We start from the raw sequence: 16,372 nt of genomic DNA on the forward strand, positions 1-16,372 counted from the left end.
ATCAGCCAAGGGTAAGGTGAGGGCTTCACTTAGTCTAGTTTCAAACAAACTATCTATCTATATATATATATATATATATATATATATATATATATATATATATATATATATATATAAACTCAGCACTCCAACAAGGAGATGGGAGCAGACACAGGAGAATACACAGGAATGTAGGGGTAGCTACTCTGGTGCACACAGCAACAAACAAGAAGCCTCAAACCTGGTGGAAGTCGAGGACCAACAGGTAAGTACACACACACAAAGACAGAAATAATAAGAAAAAAGATGCATATGAAATGAGAAATAGATGCCAATATTGTGGTGATTAGGAATTCATGTCAGTATTTATGTGATGGTAAAGTACACAGCCTGTTTTCTAAAACTGTTTCCATTTAGAAACTGGCATGGAAGTATCAATGGACTACACGATATGAAGTCTAAGACTTGCTACAGAGTAACGTTGGGAGGAGGTGGAATACAGAAGGAAATAAGAACGGAAGGGAGTTTTTAAGGTTAAGGTTGATTGCTGGGGTAAGACACCCCATGATACTATCTACTCCACACTCTGCATGCCCCCAAATTTCCCAAAATAAAAATTCAATGAAAGCATTAAAAATGACTGGTGATATACATATCAACTCTTGACTTTGGCCATGAAGGTTGTGGTGGCTGAATGAGAAAAGTCCCCCACAGGCTTATGCATTTAAACACGTGGTTCCCAGTAGGCGGTGCTGTTTGCAGAGGTTATAGAACCTTATGGAGGTGGAGTCTCGTGGGAGGAAGTGTGCCACTGGGGCCAGGCTTTGATGGATTATGGCCTTGACCCACTTCCTTTTCTCTTTCTCTCATTCCTAAGTGCTATGTGATCAGCCTCTCGCCTGCTGCTGTCATGCTTTCCTTCCTGTTATCTCTCTCTCTCCATTATCTGCCTCTGTCTATCCATCTATCCATCTATCTATCTATCTATCTATCTATCTATCTATCTATCTATCTACCTATCATCTATCAATCCATTATCTGCCTCTATCCATCCATCCATCCATCCATCCATCCATCCATCCATCCATCCATCCATCCATCTATTCTCTATCTATAATCATTTATATATCAAAATATCAACATTCATGAGACATGAAGTATTATGTCCAAAATATTAGAAGCAACAATAAAAAAATGCTATCACTGTATTCCAGGTTTTCTGAACTTGAGACAATTTACGTAGGCAAAAGGAGGATATGTGGCCCCCTTTGAACCCTAGGAGGAGGGTCTTATCCTGGTGTGTGTTCAAGAAATTCCAAAGAGACAGGTGGCTGTACATTTCTTTGCCTTAGGAAGGACCACTGTAGCCAGAATGAACTTTATTCTGCATGTAATCTATGCCATTTGAGATCAAGTTTCATTTTGTCCACATTAGTCAGAGAGCATGCCAACCCAAGAATGAACACAACTCTGGACTCTAAAAGAGATACTTTCCAGTTAAAGGTTGAACAAACACCTCCAGGGTGAGCTGACTGTAATACACCACTCCATCTAAAACCTCTCCATCAATTTCCACCTCACCCCTGTGTTCTCGGGAATATAAAAAATCCTCTCCTAACTAGCCTGGGGATTGTCTTGAAGGGAAGCTGCATGAAATTTCTCTAGCTATCTTGTTCCAAGTGACAGACACACATGATTTAAATACCTCTAAGTGGAGAATTTCCATATGGGTTTGGCCTAAATATCAGACACAGATAAAAAAAAAAATACTGTTAAGGAAAGAACGTAGGTAGATTTTACAGTTCTCCACCGGGCATGTCAAGTGCTGGCAGGAAAGGGTGCTTAGAACTGAGCTCTCCCCGCTACTTCCTGGATGGCAGTGACTACACACCACGGAGGACCGGAGCCGTTGGGTTTGACAGTGATTGAGCTGTCAACTGAAAGGGCGAGGATAAACTGAGGAAAACTCAATGTCCAGAAGTTCTTTACTGAACTGAAAGCTGTGTGGGATATTTTTTCCTTTTCGCATAGTAAGACATTGTTAGATGGATTGGCACTCAAAAACAACAGGAAAACACAAACCTCAAGGTGGTCTTTGCAACAGTATGAGTTAATGTCCGAGCCACACCGAGGGTTCATGAGTGTTACCTAGCCTGTAAACTGGAAAGTTCCTGCTGGCTCTCAGTTCCCAAGAGGGGGCCTTCAAGATGGTCTTGCAGAACTAAGGCAGCCCACATCCTCCGCTATGGGTAAGGGACAGGGTAATAAGCTCAGTGGAAGAGAGAAGAGGGGCTGCTGCCGTGGGGTCTGAATGAGGGAGATGCAAGGCGTGGTCTGAAGGTGTGAGAAGAGGTCTAGGAAGGGTGTTTGTACAACAGTTTGAATGCATGAACATACTTACACACTTCAAGATGCTTTCCTTTCATTTTTATCATCTATTTATCTGGTGTGTGTATGTGTGTGCGTGTAAACCACTGCATCCATGTGGTTAGGGGACAACTTGCTGGAATTAGCTCTCTCTTTGCATACGTGGGTCCCAAGGGTCAGACTTAGGTCAGGCTTGGCAGCAAGCGCCTTTACCTGCTAAGATACCTCACCCACCCTTAAAGGTGGTTTTTATAATGCAATTGACTACAATTAAAAAAAAAAAGGAGGTGGGATAATATGATTTCTATTCTGCAGAGTAGTCTAATACAGCAGGGGACATTTTAAAGTAGGAAAGTTTTTCACAGAAGAAGTATTTAACAAAAAAGAATTTCTATTTAAAAAGTAATGAATCTGGGACTGGAGAGATGGCTCGGCAGTTAAGAGCCTGTGGTGTTCTCGCAGAGGACTTTGTGTGTGTGTTCAAATCCAGCGCTCACATGGTGGTTTACTGCCATCTGCAACTCCACTTCCAGAGACTCTGATGCCTTTTTCTGGTCTCTGTTACCAGGCATTCATGTAGTGGACATACACACGTGTAGGCAGACACTCATATACATAAAACAAAAACATCTATTTTTTAGTAACAAATAGAAATATTTTCTCAATCTCTCTCTCTCTCTCTCTCTCTCTCTCTCTCTCTCTCAAAAAGTGAGCTAGCTAATCATATAAGCCTGGCTGTGACAGGTGACACGGGTAGTGGAAGAGCTGGAGTTTTAAGGTTTGGCAGACAGCTCTCTGACAATGCTACCCAGAGCAAGATGTTTCACAGTAACATACAGCCTCCAATGTCCTATCTGGTACCACAAGTCAAGTGTCTCAGAGCATCTCAGTTTCGAAAACAGCACATCTGGGATGCTAAGCAACTCCAGGCTACTGGTGGCATCCCATGAGATGCCCAGCCTTCCCCACCTGAAGCCCCCAGCTGCTAAGCCCACTTACCCCTCCCCATGGCACCCCATGAGATGCCCAGCCTTCCTGCTAAGCCCACTTACCCGTCAGAGCCTGGCCTGGAAGGGGTGCTGTCAGAGGAGAGGGATGAGACGGAGGCCACAGACAGAGGTCGGGAGGATGATGGCATGGTGAAAGAGCGCACCATGGAGCGTGGACGGCTGCCTCTCCTGTCATCCAGACCCGAGGGCTGGGAGAGGAAGAAAAACGTGTTAACACCCAGGAACTGTGGACAGAGTCCTGTGTTGAAGCAACCTCAGCAGTGTGGGATCCAGACCTATGTGGGTCCACACTTCCTACACCGTTTCCTTTGTCGTTCTGAGCTAAGGGGAAAACTGAAGACTATTTCAACATCTCTTGAGGCCTGACTCAACTTTTAAGTATCATGTTCTTTTCCAAGACACATCAACCTGTCCGACAGCGGGGGCACTCACCAGGAAGTTTCACACAGAAGGCATCGAGAGTATGACTATAGCATGTGTAAGATCTTTGTATGACCTCTGCTGAACTGCATAGTAACACCCGAGCCAGACGTCCAGACTTGCAGAGCTGTATTGGCTCAAACGCCTCATACAGAGGGCACCTCCACACCTGAGGGAGACCTTCTCCTTTGAGTGATGCAGTGAAGCCTGAGCAAGGCTGCGGGGTCTCTCTTTCCCACAAGAGGACCAATGACACATTCCAGAAAACAGTCGCAAGGTGGAATTTTCTGGTCTCTCTTCCATAACTTGCTATACATTACCCAAGAAGTCCAATGCCAACGGGATACAGCATGTATCTACATCTAATTAGGTAGGAAACACTAGCGTACCTGGGCCTGGAGCCAGATGTTGGTACATCTGGACCACAGCTGTTTCACAAATACTCTCCTTGGGTTGTCAGAAATCACATTTCCGTGTGTCACTCCCCTTGCGCTGCATCAGCCTCCCTACCCCACCCCAGGATGCTGGCATGTCACACAGCCAGTCATCTACAGGACAGTTGATCTGTATGACTGTCTCAGCCCTTGGAGGTAGCAAAGTGTTGAGTACATATTCTTTAGGGTCTCTGCCGAAATTATCCTGGTGTGCTACAGTGGCACCAAGGTGGCCATGGATGATGCAGAAAGGAGTGTGGCTGTCTGTTAATAAAACTTTATTTGTGAAACAGGAGGTGAGCCTTGGCACAGTGCAGGCCACTGGCTCAAAGCAATCAGCGTCTGGGTTTGCAAGCACAGAATCATGAACTTAATACCAATGATGGTGCCAGCGGGCATCTTCATGGATGTCCACTAGGACTAACCAGTCACCAGGAGGAAACTACAAGGGGTAGGGTGACATGAAGATTCTCCCCACATGTGGAAATCTTTCCCTTGGAGACCTGAAGTCTACACCACATCCTCTTCTAACTCTTTTTGAAGCACTGCTGGTATGCAGACTGGTACCTTGACCAATAGGGTCTCCCCTCTGCCTTGGGCTAGACCCAGGGATGCAGCTGTTTGTCCTTGCTATTTGCATTGATTCCAGGGTGGATTCTATCTAGGTTCCTTCTGCCATGCTCATCACCACCCAAGGTAGTGAAGTTCATCATCCTACCCACCTGGGATGCTATCTATTCTCTGGAATCAGCAAATGGTGATGAGCTATGACTCACTTTGTTTTGAATGAGACCTGGTCAAATTTTTGGCATTCTCAAATCCACACTGTCTCTGACTATTCTTCCACAGGGCTGGAGGTAGAGGATCAGTTGGAGAAAGTGATTAAGTCTCTGAACATCTATCGAGCTGGGGAGGGACTGCCTACCCGACTCTCCTGAAAGTGTTTCAAGCCTGAATCCATTACTATCCATTTGGCATGTAGGTAGAGGAAGAAAGGAGGCAAGCAAACGTAAGGCTTTGCTGACAACTGTAACTTGGGAGGTCTTTCGCCTTGTATTTCACCACCACAATGCCAAATCAACAGTTGGGAAGAAACAACCTAGTTGGTGTGTGTGTGTGTGTGTGTGTGTGTGTTTGTGTGTGTGTAGGGGGATGTCCTGGCATTGTGTGCTCCATTCCTGAGAGCATCCAGCATGTGGTGTACTGTGTCTGTGTTCTTCCCAAAAGACATGGGTCCTCATGGGTCCATAGAAGCCCACTGGGGCCAGAAGGTAGAACAATCAGAGAAGCAGTTCAAGCCTTCTTTTGTCAAACATCAAGGACTGGCAAGGTAACCTTAAGTCCTGGTTGGGATGCACATGAATTTGGGATGTATAAAAGGAGGATGTCAGGGGTAGGATCGGGTCAAGGATGGTCAGGAACTCTTGTTGGAGATTTGTACATAAAGGGCACTCACTGAGGAGAGCTGTGGGCTCTCCTGGACCATCTGTCTCCCCGCTTTTTCACGGCGTAGAGCCCAGAATTCTACAACTAAGACTATCGTTTGTTCCATCGAAAGCAATTAGAATCTCACCCAGGATCAAGAGGCAGCTCAAGGCCATGATAACAGGAGTGCCTTGCTGTCTGCCTGTTCCAGCCACAGGGCCAAACAGGTTAGGAGTAGGATGTTAGGGCAGGCTAGACCTTTGTCTCTAGCAACAATTGCGTGATAGTGTGCAAAACAAGAAACCACTGCACGCTTCTGTTAGAACCTGTAGAGAGCCCTCTTCTCACTGTGACTCCAGTGTGAGGATTCATGATGGATGCATATGAGAGTTATAAGGTTTGCCACAGGGTGGTGGCAGCTTCTGTTGCCCTTGTCCTGTTGCCTTGGTATCCGGACAGAAAATTCAGTTTGGTCTTCCTAGACAGAGTAACCCTCTGGCCCTGCCCTGTACCTCTGAACTTTGAACCTTTGCCTCCTGGCTGAAGTATACTTTCCAACCATGACCCTGAGTGTTGACTGCTCACTGAGTCATGACCAGGTGGCTAGATCAAGGTGACTTCATGGAGGGGGAGAAGCAGGTGCATTTTGGCCTACTTAAAGGGTACCTGTGGACTGGAGACTCAGGCACCATGTTGTCCCTCGTGGGAGCCAGGTATGGGGCCATGAGAAGCAGTCCTGGAGTAGGGGGCTGGTTTGAGTCTCCCACTAAGTAAAGAGGTCCAGCACTGCCCGGGAGATGCCATTAGAGTCAATGTGAGAGATAGATGACGAACTCTGAAGCTGATGGGCGGAACACTGATGTGCTGGGCTGTGGGATGGAAGGAGCTCACGGGGAACTAGAAGTAGGGGCCACCTAGAGCCGTGGGTCTGGAGGCCCAACCACCAGCTTACCTGAATGGTGGTTTGTTTCAGGTAAGGAGATGGGTGGAGGAAAGAGAGCAGAGACAAGCAAGGTGTCCTGGCCCTCACCAGACTTTAGGAAGAGGACAAGAGGGACAATAAACAGAAAAAAAGATTTCATGTGTGTGGGGGCAAAAGCAGATGCCCTCAAACACTGCGGGCAGTGAAGGGTTCAGTTGTTTCCATTCTGGGAGTCTCTGGGAGTCTGTTCTGTGTTCATCCAGGAAGCAGTGTCTCCTTGGATCTCCAGAATTGACAAAATAGAGGCAGAGGCGCTGGCATTACATAGTCAGTGTCTAGAGCATCCCTTTCTGCGGCTTAGGCTGGCTCAGAAACATTGACAAAATGGCTTATGTCCTTTCTGTGGTTTTTTTTTTTTTTTTTATTTTAAAGCCCATCCTTTTGGAAAGAGGATGATATAATATTGCTTTTCAAAGTATTCTGCGATGCTTGTAGGTTTCCAAAGCAGGTAAGACAAGACAGGTACCTCCTAGACTGCCTTTATGAACACATTCCTCACAGAAGGACAGGCTGCAGCCTGTGCCATTGTCTACCCAGAACGACTGGCTTCATAGCCTCATTCTGGGCCCCAGGATGGAGTAGGACTCAGGAAGGTTGCTACCTGCATCGTAGTACCCTTGGGTGCAAATCCTCCCTGAATTCTGTCTCCTGATTGCACTCTGAAAGTCTATTGTCCCTGGCTGGGACGTCTGGCTGCCCCCACTAAGAGAAGCATGCCATCTGGAGAAGGTGATGCAGAAATTGTTTGTCTTGAGTCAAGGATGGATGCCAAGGTACCAGGGAAACCTGTCTGAAAAGAGACTCTCATAACCTCCGTAAATCCCCCTCCCCACACACGATTGCTACCTTCCTGCCCTAGCTTTCTGCTTTGACTTGTACTTGATGGCAAGCATTCTCCACGATATTTCATAGCGGAGGAGGGTTGTAAAAAGTGCCAGGCAAGACCGACAGGTTCCTTTAATTGTGGAAGATGCATTAAATAGAAACAAATAGAATCAAACAGAAAGCTTTGCACATAGTTTAAAAAAAAAAAAACTTGGAGCCTAAACGACTGTTTAATTCCTAGAAAATTTCAAAGCAACACGAAACTCTGGAAGAGCTGCCTTGTGATACACCCACGAACTTTTGCCACTCAACCCTGCTTGTGACAAGCTGCGGGCACCAAGCTATCAAGCACTGCCCAAGGATTCTGACTTGCAGAAGGGTCCTCCAGCGCAGCAGGGCCGGCCAGGCACCTGCATGCTGAGCTGTTTACCTGCAGTGGCTCCCACTGGGCTGGCAGGCTCAGGTTCTCATCTGCTGGTTTGCACAACAGAGTCCAGGATGATTCTCTTCTATCAGACTTATGGCCTGCTGGGTCTGTGACAAAGCACTGGCCTGGGGTTTGGAGACTAGGCTCCACCGTGAGCCATGCTCAGTGGGGGCTTGTCTGTAAGAGCACAGCTGCAGGGCTCCTTGCACTGCTGGAAACCAAAGCTGTCCATCTGCCCCGCCTCTGACCCCAGTCCCAGCCCAGGAACTTCCCAGGAACTCATCACCAGAGCCATTCTGCTTCAGGTCCTGAACACAGTCTGCTGTCCCTGCTCATGGCTCTTGGAGGTTGCTTGTCTTTCCAGTGCCAGCCTTTTGTGCTCGTCTGTCATAGCTATGCCTTTGTCTACACTGGCTCCAGCCTGCCACTCAAATCCCTGCCTGCTCCCCACCCGCATCATTCCTACCTCCTCCAACAATTAGCAACAATTTAGAACACCAGTAACCCATCTCTTCTCCCTTCCTGGCAGTGGTCTCTCTCCCTCTCCCCCCCCGCCCCGTGTGTTTGTATGCTGATGCATGTGGAGGTCAAAGGACAACCTCAGGTAAATTTCTCGGGTGCTGTCCACCTTGTATTATGAGACAGGATCTCTCACCTTGCCTGGAGCTCTACAAGTGCAGGCAGAACTGGTCACTGAGTTTCAGGGATCTGCATGTCTCTCTCTGCCTTCCAAGCACTGGGATTACATGTGTGTGCCATCATACCTGGTTTTCCCAAGCACTGGGATTACATGTGTGTGCCATCATACCTGGTTTTCCCAAGCACTGGGATTACATGTGTGTGCCATCATACCTGGTTTTCCCAAGCACTGGGATTACATGTGTGAGCCACCATACCTGTCCTATTGTTTTATTTTGTTTCACATGGATTTTGGGGATTGAACTTTGGTCCTAATGCGGCAAGGAAAGCTTGCTACTAATAAACCTATCTTCTGTAGCCCACTGGCCATATTTGTTTGTTGTTTGAGACAGGGCTTTTCTGTGTAGCTCGTGCTGTACTGAAACTCATTCTGTAGACCAGGCTGGCCTTGAACTCAGAGTTCTCCCTGCTTCTGCCTCCCAAGTGCTGAGATTAAAGGTGTGTGCCACACGTCAACCTCAAGCTTGGCATCGCCTCACCCCATCTCTGCTTTGGGACACCCTGAGAGCTACTGCCCGAGGGTTACACGGCTTTCCATGTATGGCAAGTCTGCAGGCATGAGCTCTGTAACCTGACTGAGTCCCCCCAAGCACCTCTGGGAAATTTCCGCACGACCCTGAGGGACTAGGAGGCAGACAGACAGCCAGGGAGAAGGACCACAGCTAGGTAATAAAAGTGGCAAACTTTCCAAAACTGGGTTATTCCTCACCCACTTGACCTGAGACGAAAGCCTGGCAGTTTAAAACAACGGCCTTGTAGGCTTTATCTCCCACCAGCAGGCCCTCTGTTGATGGACTGACTCGGCAAGTTGAAGGCCCTGATGGGGACACAATAGTTGTGGGTCAAACAACCATCAAACTTACCACTCCTAGATTAGGGGAGGAAATCTCTTCGGAGACCTAAAAGACCCTCCAGCTCTGGAGCTGAAGAGCCCGGATTTTTCAGCTTCCTGACTCCTACCTGCTTTGCGGAGGGTCTTTTCCTCTGTGTGTTGGCTGCATGTGTGCTTCCTCAACCCTGACAAACGCTTTTCTTTAGCTGCTCTTTGTGGTGTTCAGAATTTCTCCTCTATTACCTGTCGTCACACTCTAGATGTTTCCCTCCCTTTTAACTCTCTAACGGGCCCTGCCAAGAACCCTGGACTGCATCAGCATCCACAGCAGACTACTCAGACAAGATGAGCAAGGTATGTGGTAACTGACAAGTCTCCTAAACTGGGCCGATGAGAGGCTGTGGTCCCTGACACCCCATTTCCTAACAGGCATGACAGAGGCCTCAGTCCCGCTGCTCCAATGGGATGCTCTTCTCCTGGGACCTGGCCACTCACCATAGTCCTGACACCATATTGCTTTTCCACTTTTTCCTTCAGTTGCTTGAAGCAGGCTTCCATGCGCTCATGGAACGGCCTCAGGGCCTCAGTGACTTTGTCTCCATGAATCCTGATCCCTTCAGCCAAAAATGGAATCTGAAAAAAGAAAAGAAAAACAAAATCACAGGTCGGTGGCCCTGACTTGGGAGAACAGTCTAGATGGAGCAAGACACAGCAGGAGGATGTAACAGCAGGCTGGCTGCACCTGCTTTTGTTCCCAAATCAGAGTGACTGGTTAACCTCATCAGCAGGTAGGTCACCCCCCACCCCACAGAGACAAAAATGTTTAAATAAGAACTGTTTGGGTCTTGAGGGGACCATAACAAGGGTGGAGCTCCCCACACGATGGGTGCTCTGTTACTTGGCAGGGGTGGGAGGAGTCTTGTCACCCAATCCATCCCAAAACAGACTTAACATCAGTGTTTCTCACTGGAGTCTGGGGACAGGTGTGCTTTGAATGTGCTCACATGTGCCTTGTTCTGGTAGCAAAAGGTCATGGCAGAGCCCATTTATCAGCTGAGAAGATTGTATTTATAGGCAATTGAGAAGCCTGCCCCAAACATAACAATCCAATTAGAGGTGATCTATCGTCCTGACGGATATTCTGACTTGGAAAGAAAAACTAAATTTGTTCTCCCTCAAAACCAAAAATAATCGCTTCTCTGCCGACACTACTGTCACAAGAGATCCACACCAACACTTCACTTCCGCAGAAACGATGCTGACCTTTAAAATTGCCACGTGAGACATTTTCATTCTCTCGGTGGCAGAGACCCCTTCAGCGGCTGCGGCTAGGGGGTGGGCAAGGGAGCAGGCTCCACTCTGTCCCTGAACTCTGCTTCTCCCCTGGTACCCAGACTGGAAGTTAGTCAGTCTTCAATGCAATCAAGCTAAGAGGCGTCCTCTTAATGATTTATAATTAAATAAAGATACTGATTAAAAACTGATTTTCCTAATAAGCTAGAATACCAATGCGAACCAGCATATTTATCAGTTAGTGAGAGGGATAATAAATACACAATCGAGTTTCATGTGAACAAACTCAAGGAATCTTAGCAAGATGAATCAACTCATGATCCGTTTCTGCTTCCTTTTATAGCACACAGCTGCTGCCTCTCCTGTACTCCAGGAAAGGGGGGGGGGGCCCATAAGTATCCCCATATTCAAAGCACCCAGCCTGCTCAGAAGGCACTGATAGAAAAGTTGGTTTTGCTGATATCTGGACCTAAATCCATTATTTTATGATGACTATCCAGTTATCACAAAAGACCCGAGTGCAGTTGAACCTTCAGAATGAGGGTGTTTTCATCGACCCTATGAATTCTTCATGCAGATACCAGCTTCCCCAGGGCTTGTTGTCATGTGCCCAGGGCCAGCCTTATCCTCACTGCCAGGCTTTCTCTTCCTGCGTTCTAACTGGGGGGTAACGACACAACAACGCTGGGTCAACGTTGGGTGGCATGGCAAATATGTGGTCTGTGGAAGAGGGGAGGCGAGCAGGTGTGGGAAGGCTGTCCCCAGGCGACGCCATAGTCACAGGCGAAGCCATAGTCACTGTAGACACTAAAAGCAATTCTGATTTAGAACGGCTGTTTCAAACGTGCAAAATACAATCTAACCATGCTGTGTTTGGTGGTGGTGGGGGTGGTGATGGTTGCCGGGTGGCAAAAGTATTCTTTGTATCAAAGAGGATACTTGTTGGATGAGAGAGTTGAGACCCTTGTTTGCACTGGGATTGCTGGAACCTGTGGCTTGGCAGGCGAGATTTACGAGGTGAGAGATTACACAACTCTCAGGCATCCCTGACACTGGGCAGATAAAGCCTTCTCATAGGGTAGGATTTGGCCCCTGCTTCTACGTCTATTTGGAGCTGAGCTGCAGCTGTGATCCTAAATGAAAGGAAATAAAAAGCCATCCCGTGCGGCTCCGTCCAACAAACGAGGTGCTTAGTACACGGAGGGAAGCCATAGACCTCGGGCTTGAAATGGTCTTTCGAGGCCCTTTTGTTCCATATGCTCAAAATATCTTTGGCATGCAGATTCCTAACCTCATTCAGGATTGCCACACAAATGCCATTAGACCCAGAAACTATGCCCCACAGTTTGAGTCGCTATGGGTACCCTTGGAATCTGCTATTTCTAAAGAGCCTCAGACTCTGGAAGAGGTGTATGTGTGTGTGTGTGGGGGGGGGGCTTTCCCAGTCACACCTCCAGAGTTCAAAGTGAAACCTTCAAACCTTTCTCGATAGTGTCCTCCTCAAACATCGTGTTACCTGTGCCCTGATGAGGTCCAAGTCCTGCCAGCAGCAGGGAAGTGCTGTGTGCACTGCGCTGAGGGCGCTGGCCCCTGCAGAAAGGGCAGTGCCTACTGTCAGCTGGGGATGATGAGTGAGGTCTCTCATCTTTGCACGTTTCAAAGAAAATCAGTATGCTGCATAATAGCTCAATAGGAGAAGGTGTGGGCTCGTCTTTGGACACTCTGCAGGGGTGTCAGAGGAAAGTGAGAGGCAAGCCTTTGAGGGAGCAGTTCCTGACTGAGAGTTCACTGCAAAGTCTGCAGGGGCAGCCTGCAGCATGCCCAGTCTTCCAGCTGGCGAGGCCAGATCATCACTGTCCTCGTCTTCACAATCATGAAGCAGAGCTAAGGAGCAGCCTGAGGTTGGCCAGCCAGTCTCACCAATACTGTAGGCATGTTTGTCTATGGCCGTACACCTGTGAGGTAACACTGCCAGCAAGCCCTGGGACTCCTCCTAGGAGGAATCCTGCTCTGCCTAGATAGAATTTCAGGAAAAAACTCAAACTGAATAAACTAATGAGCAAAACGAGAACAAGGCTAACTGTAAAGCTCTCGTTTTTTAATGAACATACAACTCAATTACTGATACGAAGATATCAAAACTTTTGCAAATGAGAGCAAAATCGCAGGTAATGTTCTGAATATGTATTTTTCCCTTTGCTCTCTCATTTAATGAAGTCGCTAGAAAACAGATTCTTTCTTTCAGCTTTACCATGAGCTGCTTTAAAATTCATCTTTTAATATAGTTATTAGGGGCGATGACATGATGTGGGCATAAAGTCTCTCTCTGGGGAACAAATTATTTTCCTCTGTATGACTTGAAACTCATAAAATCCAATTTGCTGTAAAAGCTTACAGAGGGGAAAATCAATAGAACTTCTACAGACCAAACTAGTTTTTGTGTTATAGCATTCTGGGGGTGTTTTGAGTTCTGTGCCCCCTTGGTTTCTAGGGCCTCAAATGGAATCATCCAAAATATAAACTCCTTCTCACTTTTTCTTTTTAAAATAAAGTCACAGGGCTTCTATGGACGTGACTTACATTCCGAGTGAAGAAACCACTATTGACCAATAGTGTTCCTCCCTTGGTGTGGAGAGGGACCTTATCATGTCACAGAAACAATTCCAAGGCAATCAGACCTCAAGAGACATACGGAAAAAAAGATCAAAACATCTTTTTCTCATGTAATTCCCTTAAAAATGTATAGGGCTGCACATACATGAAAATGTCCATTTTTTTTTAAAAAAGGAAACCCAAATAATAACAAGTCTTGGTGAAGCTGCAGAAATCAGTTGTTTGGTGTATAGGATGACTCAGCCACTTCAGATAAGTTTGGTAACTGGTGAAAACTTCAGACCTAGATTTTATAAGCTACAGAAAATCTATCATCCAGGATATGCAGAGACCAGAAAGCAGGGAGACGGCAGGCGTGTGTGTGCACGCATGTTCACTGCGTCATTATTCACACCAGTCACAAGGCAGACACAACCCAAATGCTCCCCGACAGAGGAACGGGTAAACTGTGGCATGTCCACACAGCAGAATAATTACTTAGCCTTACAAAGATATTCTAACGTAAGCTACAACATGGATGAAACTTGAAGTCGTTATGTGGAGTGAAATAAGACACACCAAAGAACCAATCATACTCAGTTCTACTCACGAGAGTGTCTTAAGATGCCAGGTTCACAAAGACAGAAAGTAGAAGGGCAGATGTCAGAAGCTGAGGGAAGAAGGGACTGGGGAGCACAATTACACCTGGTCCGTGTGTGTGTGTGTGTGTGTGTGTGTGTGTGTGTGTCACTTAGAGCTGTGAAAATCCAGTCGTGTTACATATCTGAACACAAATTTTGAAGACTTCCACCTTGGTTGCAAAGTATAACTCAGACCCACACCCTAAGTGGTCTCCCAAGTGCTGGTGACATAGATGTTACAGGATGAGACTCTTTTAGGAGTCAGTATGGAATGCCAGAAAGGTCTCCTAGGAGGGGCAGCTCTGCGCTGAGTCTGGTGTCCTTAGGCCCACTCAAGAGACTAGGGCCAGGCTTAGCCAGGCATGCAGCCTGGGTACCTGTCCAATTCTAGCACAAGTTGGCTAGCTCTCCACTTCTACAGCTCGTGTCTATTCCTAACTCCAGCACAGGCTGACCCACTCCTACCTTCTGCAGTCTGGATAGAGGGGTTGCATGTGATGAAGATCATATACCCTACCCGTCATGTCCTTCCTGCCTATGTGAGATGCACAGCAAGTTGCTCCAATGGCAGAGCAAACATAGATGGAGTACATGTAGAAGACCCAGCCCAGGGGCTCTAGGAGGCACAGACACCAGAGAAATACAAGGGGCCCTCTGGAGCACCCTACTCTTGAAGTAGACAGCCAGAAGGGGTCGGCCTAGAAGCAAGAATGGAAGCAACAGAACATTCATAACCATCTCTGGGCAAGCACAAAGATATTCATCCTTCTGAGCTGCTTCTTCATAGTGGAAGGGGTGGGCAGGCTGCAGCTACTCTATAATCAATCTCTCTCTCTCTCTCTCTCTCTCTCTCTCTCTCTCTCTCTCTCTGACTACAGTGGCGGAGGCATGAGCTTCTGCTGCTGAGTCCACCTTGATATCAGATATCCTTCTATTAATCCCAGTCAGATATAGGTTTCCTAGCAGATCTTGTTCATTAGTGACACAGAATTTTGGGGGTGTTTATGTGACCTTTTCATTGCGACTGTGCTAACCCAGAGGATGCCAGGCTGGTAGGAATATATGCAAAGGGGCCCAGGTCAACATCTTCCTTTCCTAGCCATACCAACCTGCCAGGCTATCAGGTCCTTGAGCTTCTCGATCTGCCCATGAGCCTCAGGATGCTCCTGCAGGTATCGGTCTGTGAAGAAAGCCTATGGAGACAGGGAGACCAGGTTACATGTGATAGCTGTTTACACGTGATTGCCTAGCACAGCATTGCACATAGGAGCCTTGGGAAGAGATTCATGCATAACCTAGTCCCACAGCCCTCCCACGGCACTCCTTGCAGACCTAAGGTTAGACCCTCTCCAGGACCCAAGGTCAAACACAATACAGGCAACACAGAGGCAGCAGGAGTCCAGAAAGGCCACAGCAGATCTAGATTGCTTGGTCCTATTGAGTAGCAATGGCTACGGCTGTCTCAGCTGTACCAAAGTTTAGAAGTTCACCCTGATAGCTGTTATTCTTCTCTTCTATTAAGTCCAGTTGGGTAATTATTTGTCTGGAGGACACAGACATTGGTGGGAGGGTACTAACTTTTCTTCTGTGACCATGACCAGATCACAAGGTGATGCTTTCGGTCTTGGGTTTCACTGTCTAAGTCTGTGTCAACAAGTTTCTTTTGTGTAGGGCCAACAGAAAAATAAGTTTGGTCTTGTGGACCCCATAGGCAGCTTTGTTTAGTGTCTCAAATGTGTCATTGCTGTGTCAGGGAAACTGTCAGAGGCAAGAGAAATAAATGCATGTAACTCCAGTATTTGCAAAAATGGGCAGTGGGCTATGGAGGGCAGACTTGATTTAGCCTGTACCCCATGTTCTTTGGTTTCTGCCATTCTCTCTGAACTATTGTTGAAAGTCAGAAGTCCACTCAGCTCCTCCTGTGCCATCTCTTTGGGGTAAATATCTGGACTCCTGCTTATCTCCAGAATGGGATCTTTATGTCCTTAATGGCCCCAAGAGTTCTGGAAAGTGAGGGTGACTCTTCAGGATAGTTTTGGGGTCCCAGGGATGGAGTTTGGAAATGCTCAGCCCATCCCAGGTATGTCACGTGCCTTCTCATAGTTGGCAAAACCACCCATGACAGCGGGATCCACAATGCCATTCAGGAGCATGGACAGGGGATTGATGGGCAGGCCCGGGTCATCCAGGTGCTGCTGGACCATGCTGCTGATCTTGTCATTGGTCAGCTGCATCGTCTCGATGGCGTTCTCCAGTGGGCTGATCTCTACCTACAAGGAAGAGAACACAGTGGGCATGATTCCAGCTACTGCAGTGTGCCCAAGTGAGGCGGCCTCCCTGGCCTCCTGGACACTTTCTGTCTAACACCTGGTTTCTGTGAAAATAAAGGTATTTGGAGTTATGAAAATTCACTCTGAAACGAATAGAATATTTTATGAATGAATAG

General features: G+C 47.2%; 1 protein-coding gene across 2 annotated transcripts in view; it reads right to left on the reverse strand.

Moving 5' to 3' along the window:
• The window catches only part of Dock1 (dedicator of cytokinesis 1), a 502,998-nt gene that overhangs the window by 12,293 nt on the left and 474,333 nt on the right, over nt 1–16,372 (reverse strand). For both annotated transcript variants that reach the window (XM_085693243.2, XM_085693242.2), the window contains exons 45-48: nt 16,020–16,196; nt 15,036–15,119; nt 9,896–10,033; nt 3,399–3,544 (exon numbers count right to left, since the gene is read on the reverse strand). In XM_085693243.2, coding sequence (XP_085549369.1) covers nt 3,399–3,544; nt 9,896–10,033; nt 15,036–15,119; nt 16,020–16,196 — 545 coding nt within the window. The remainder of the gene's footprint in view (nt 1–3,398; nt 3,545–9,895; nt 10,034–15,035; nt 15,120–16,019; nt 16,197–16,372) is intronic.

The sequence above is a fragment of the Myodes glareolus genome, chromosome 7 (assembly GCF_982192425.1).
Source record: "Myodes glareolus chromosome 7, mMyoGla1.1, whole genome shotgun sequence".
In the NCBI taxonomy this organism is placed as follows: domain Eukaryota; kingdom Metazoa; phylum Chordata; class Mammalia; order Rodentia; family Cricetidae; genus Myodes; species Myodes glareolus.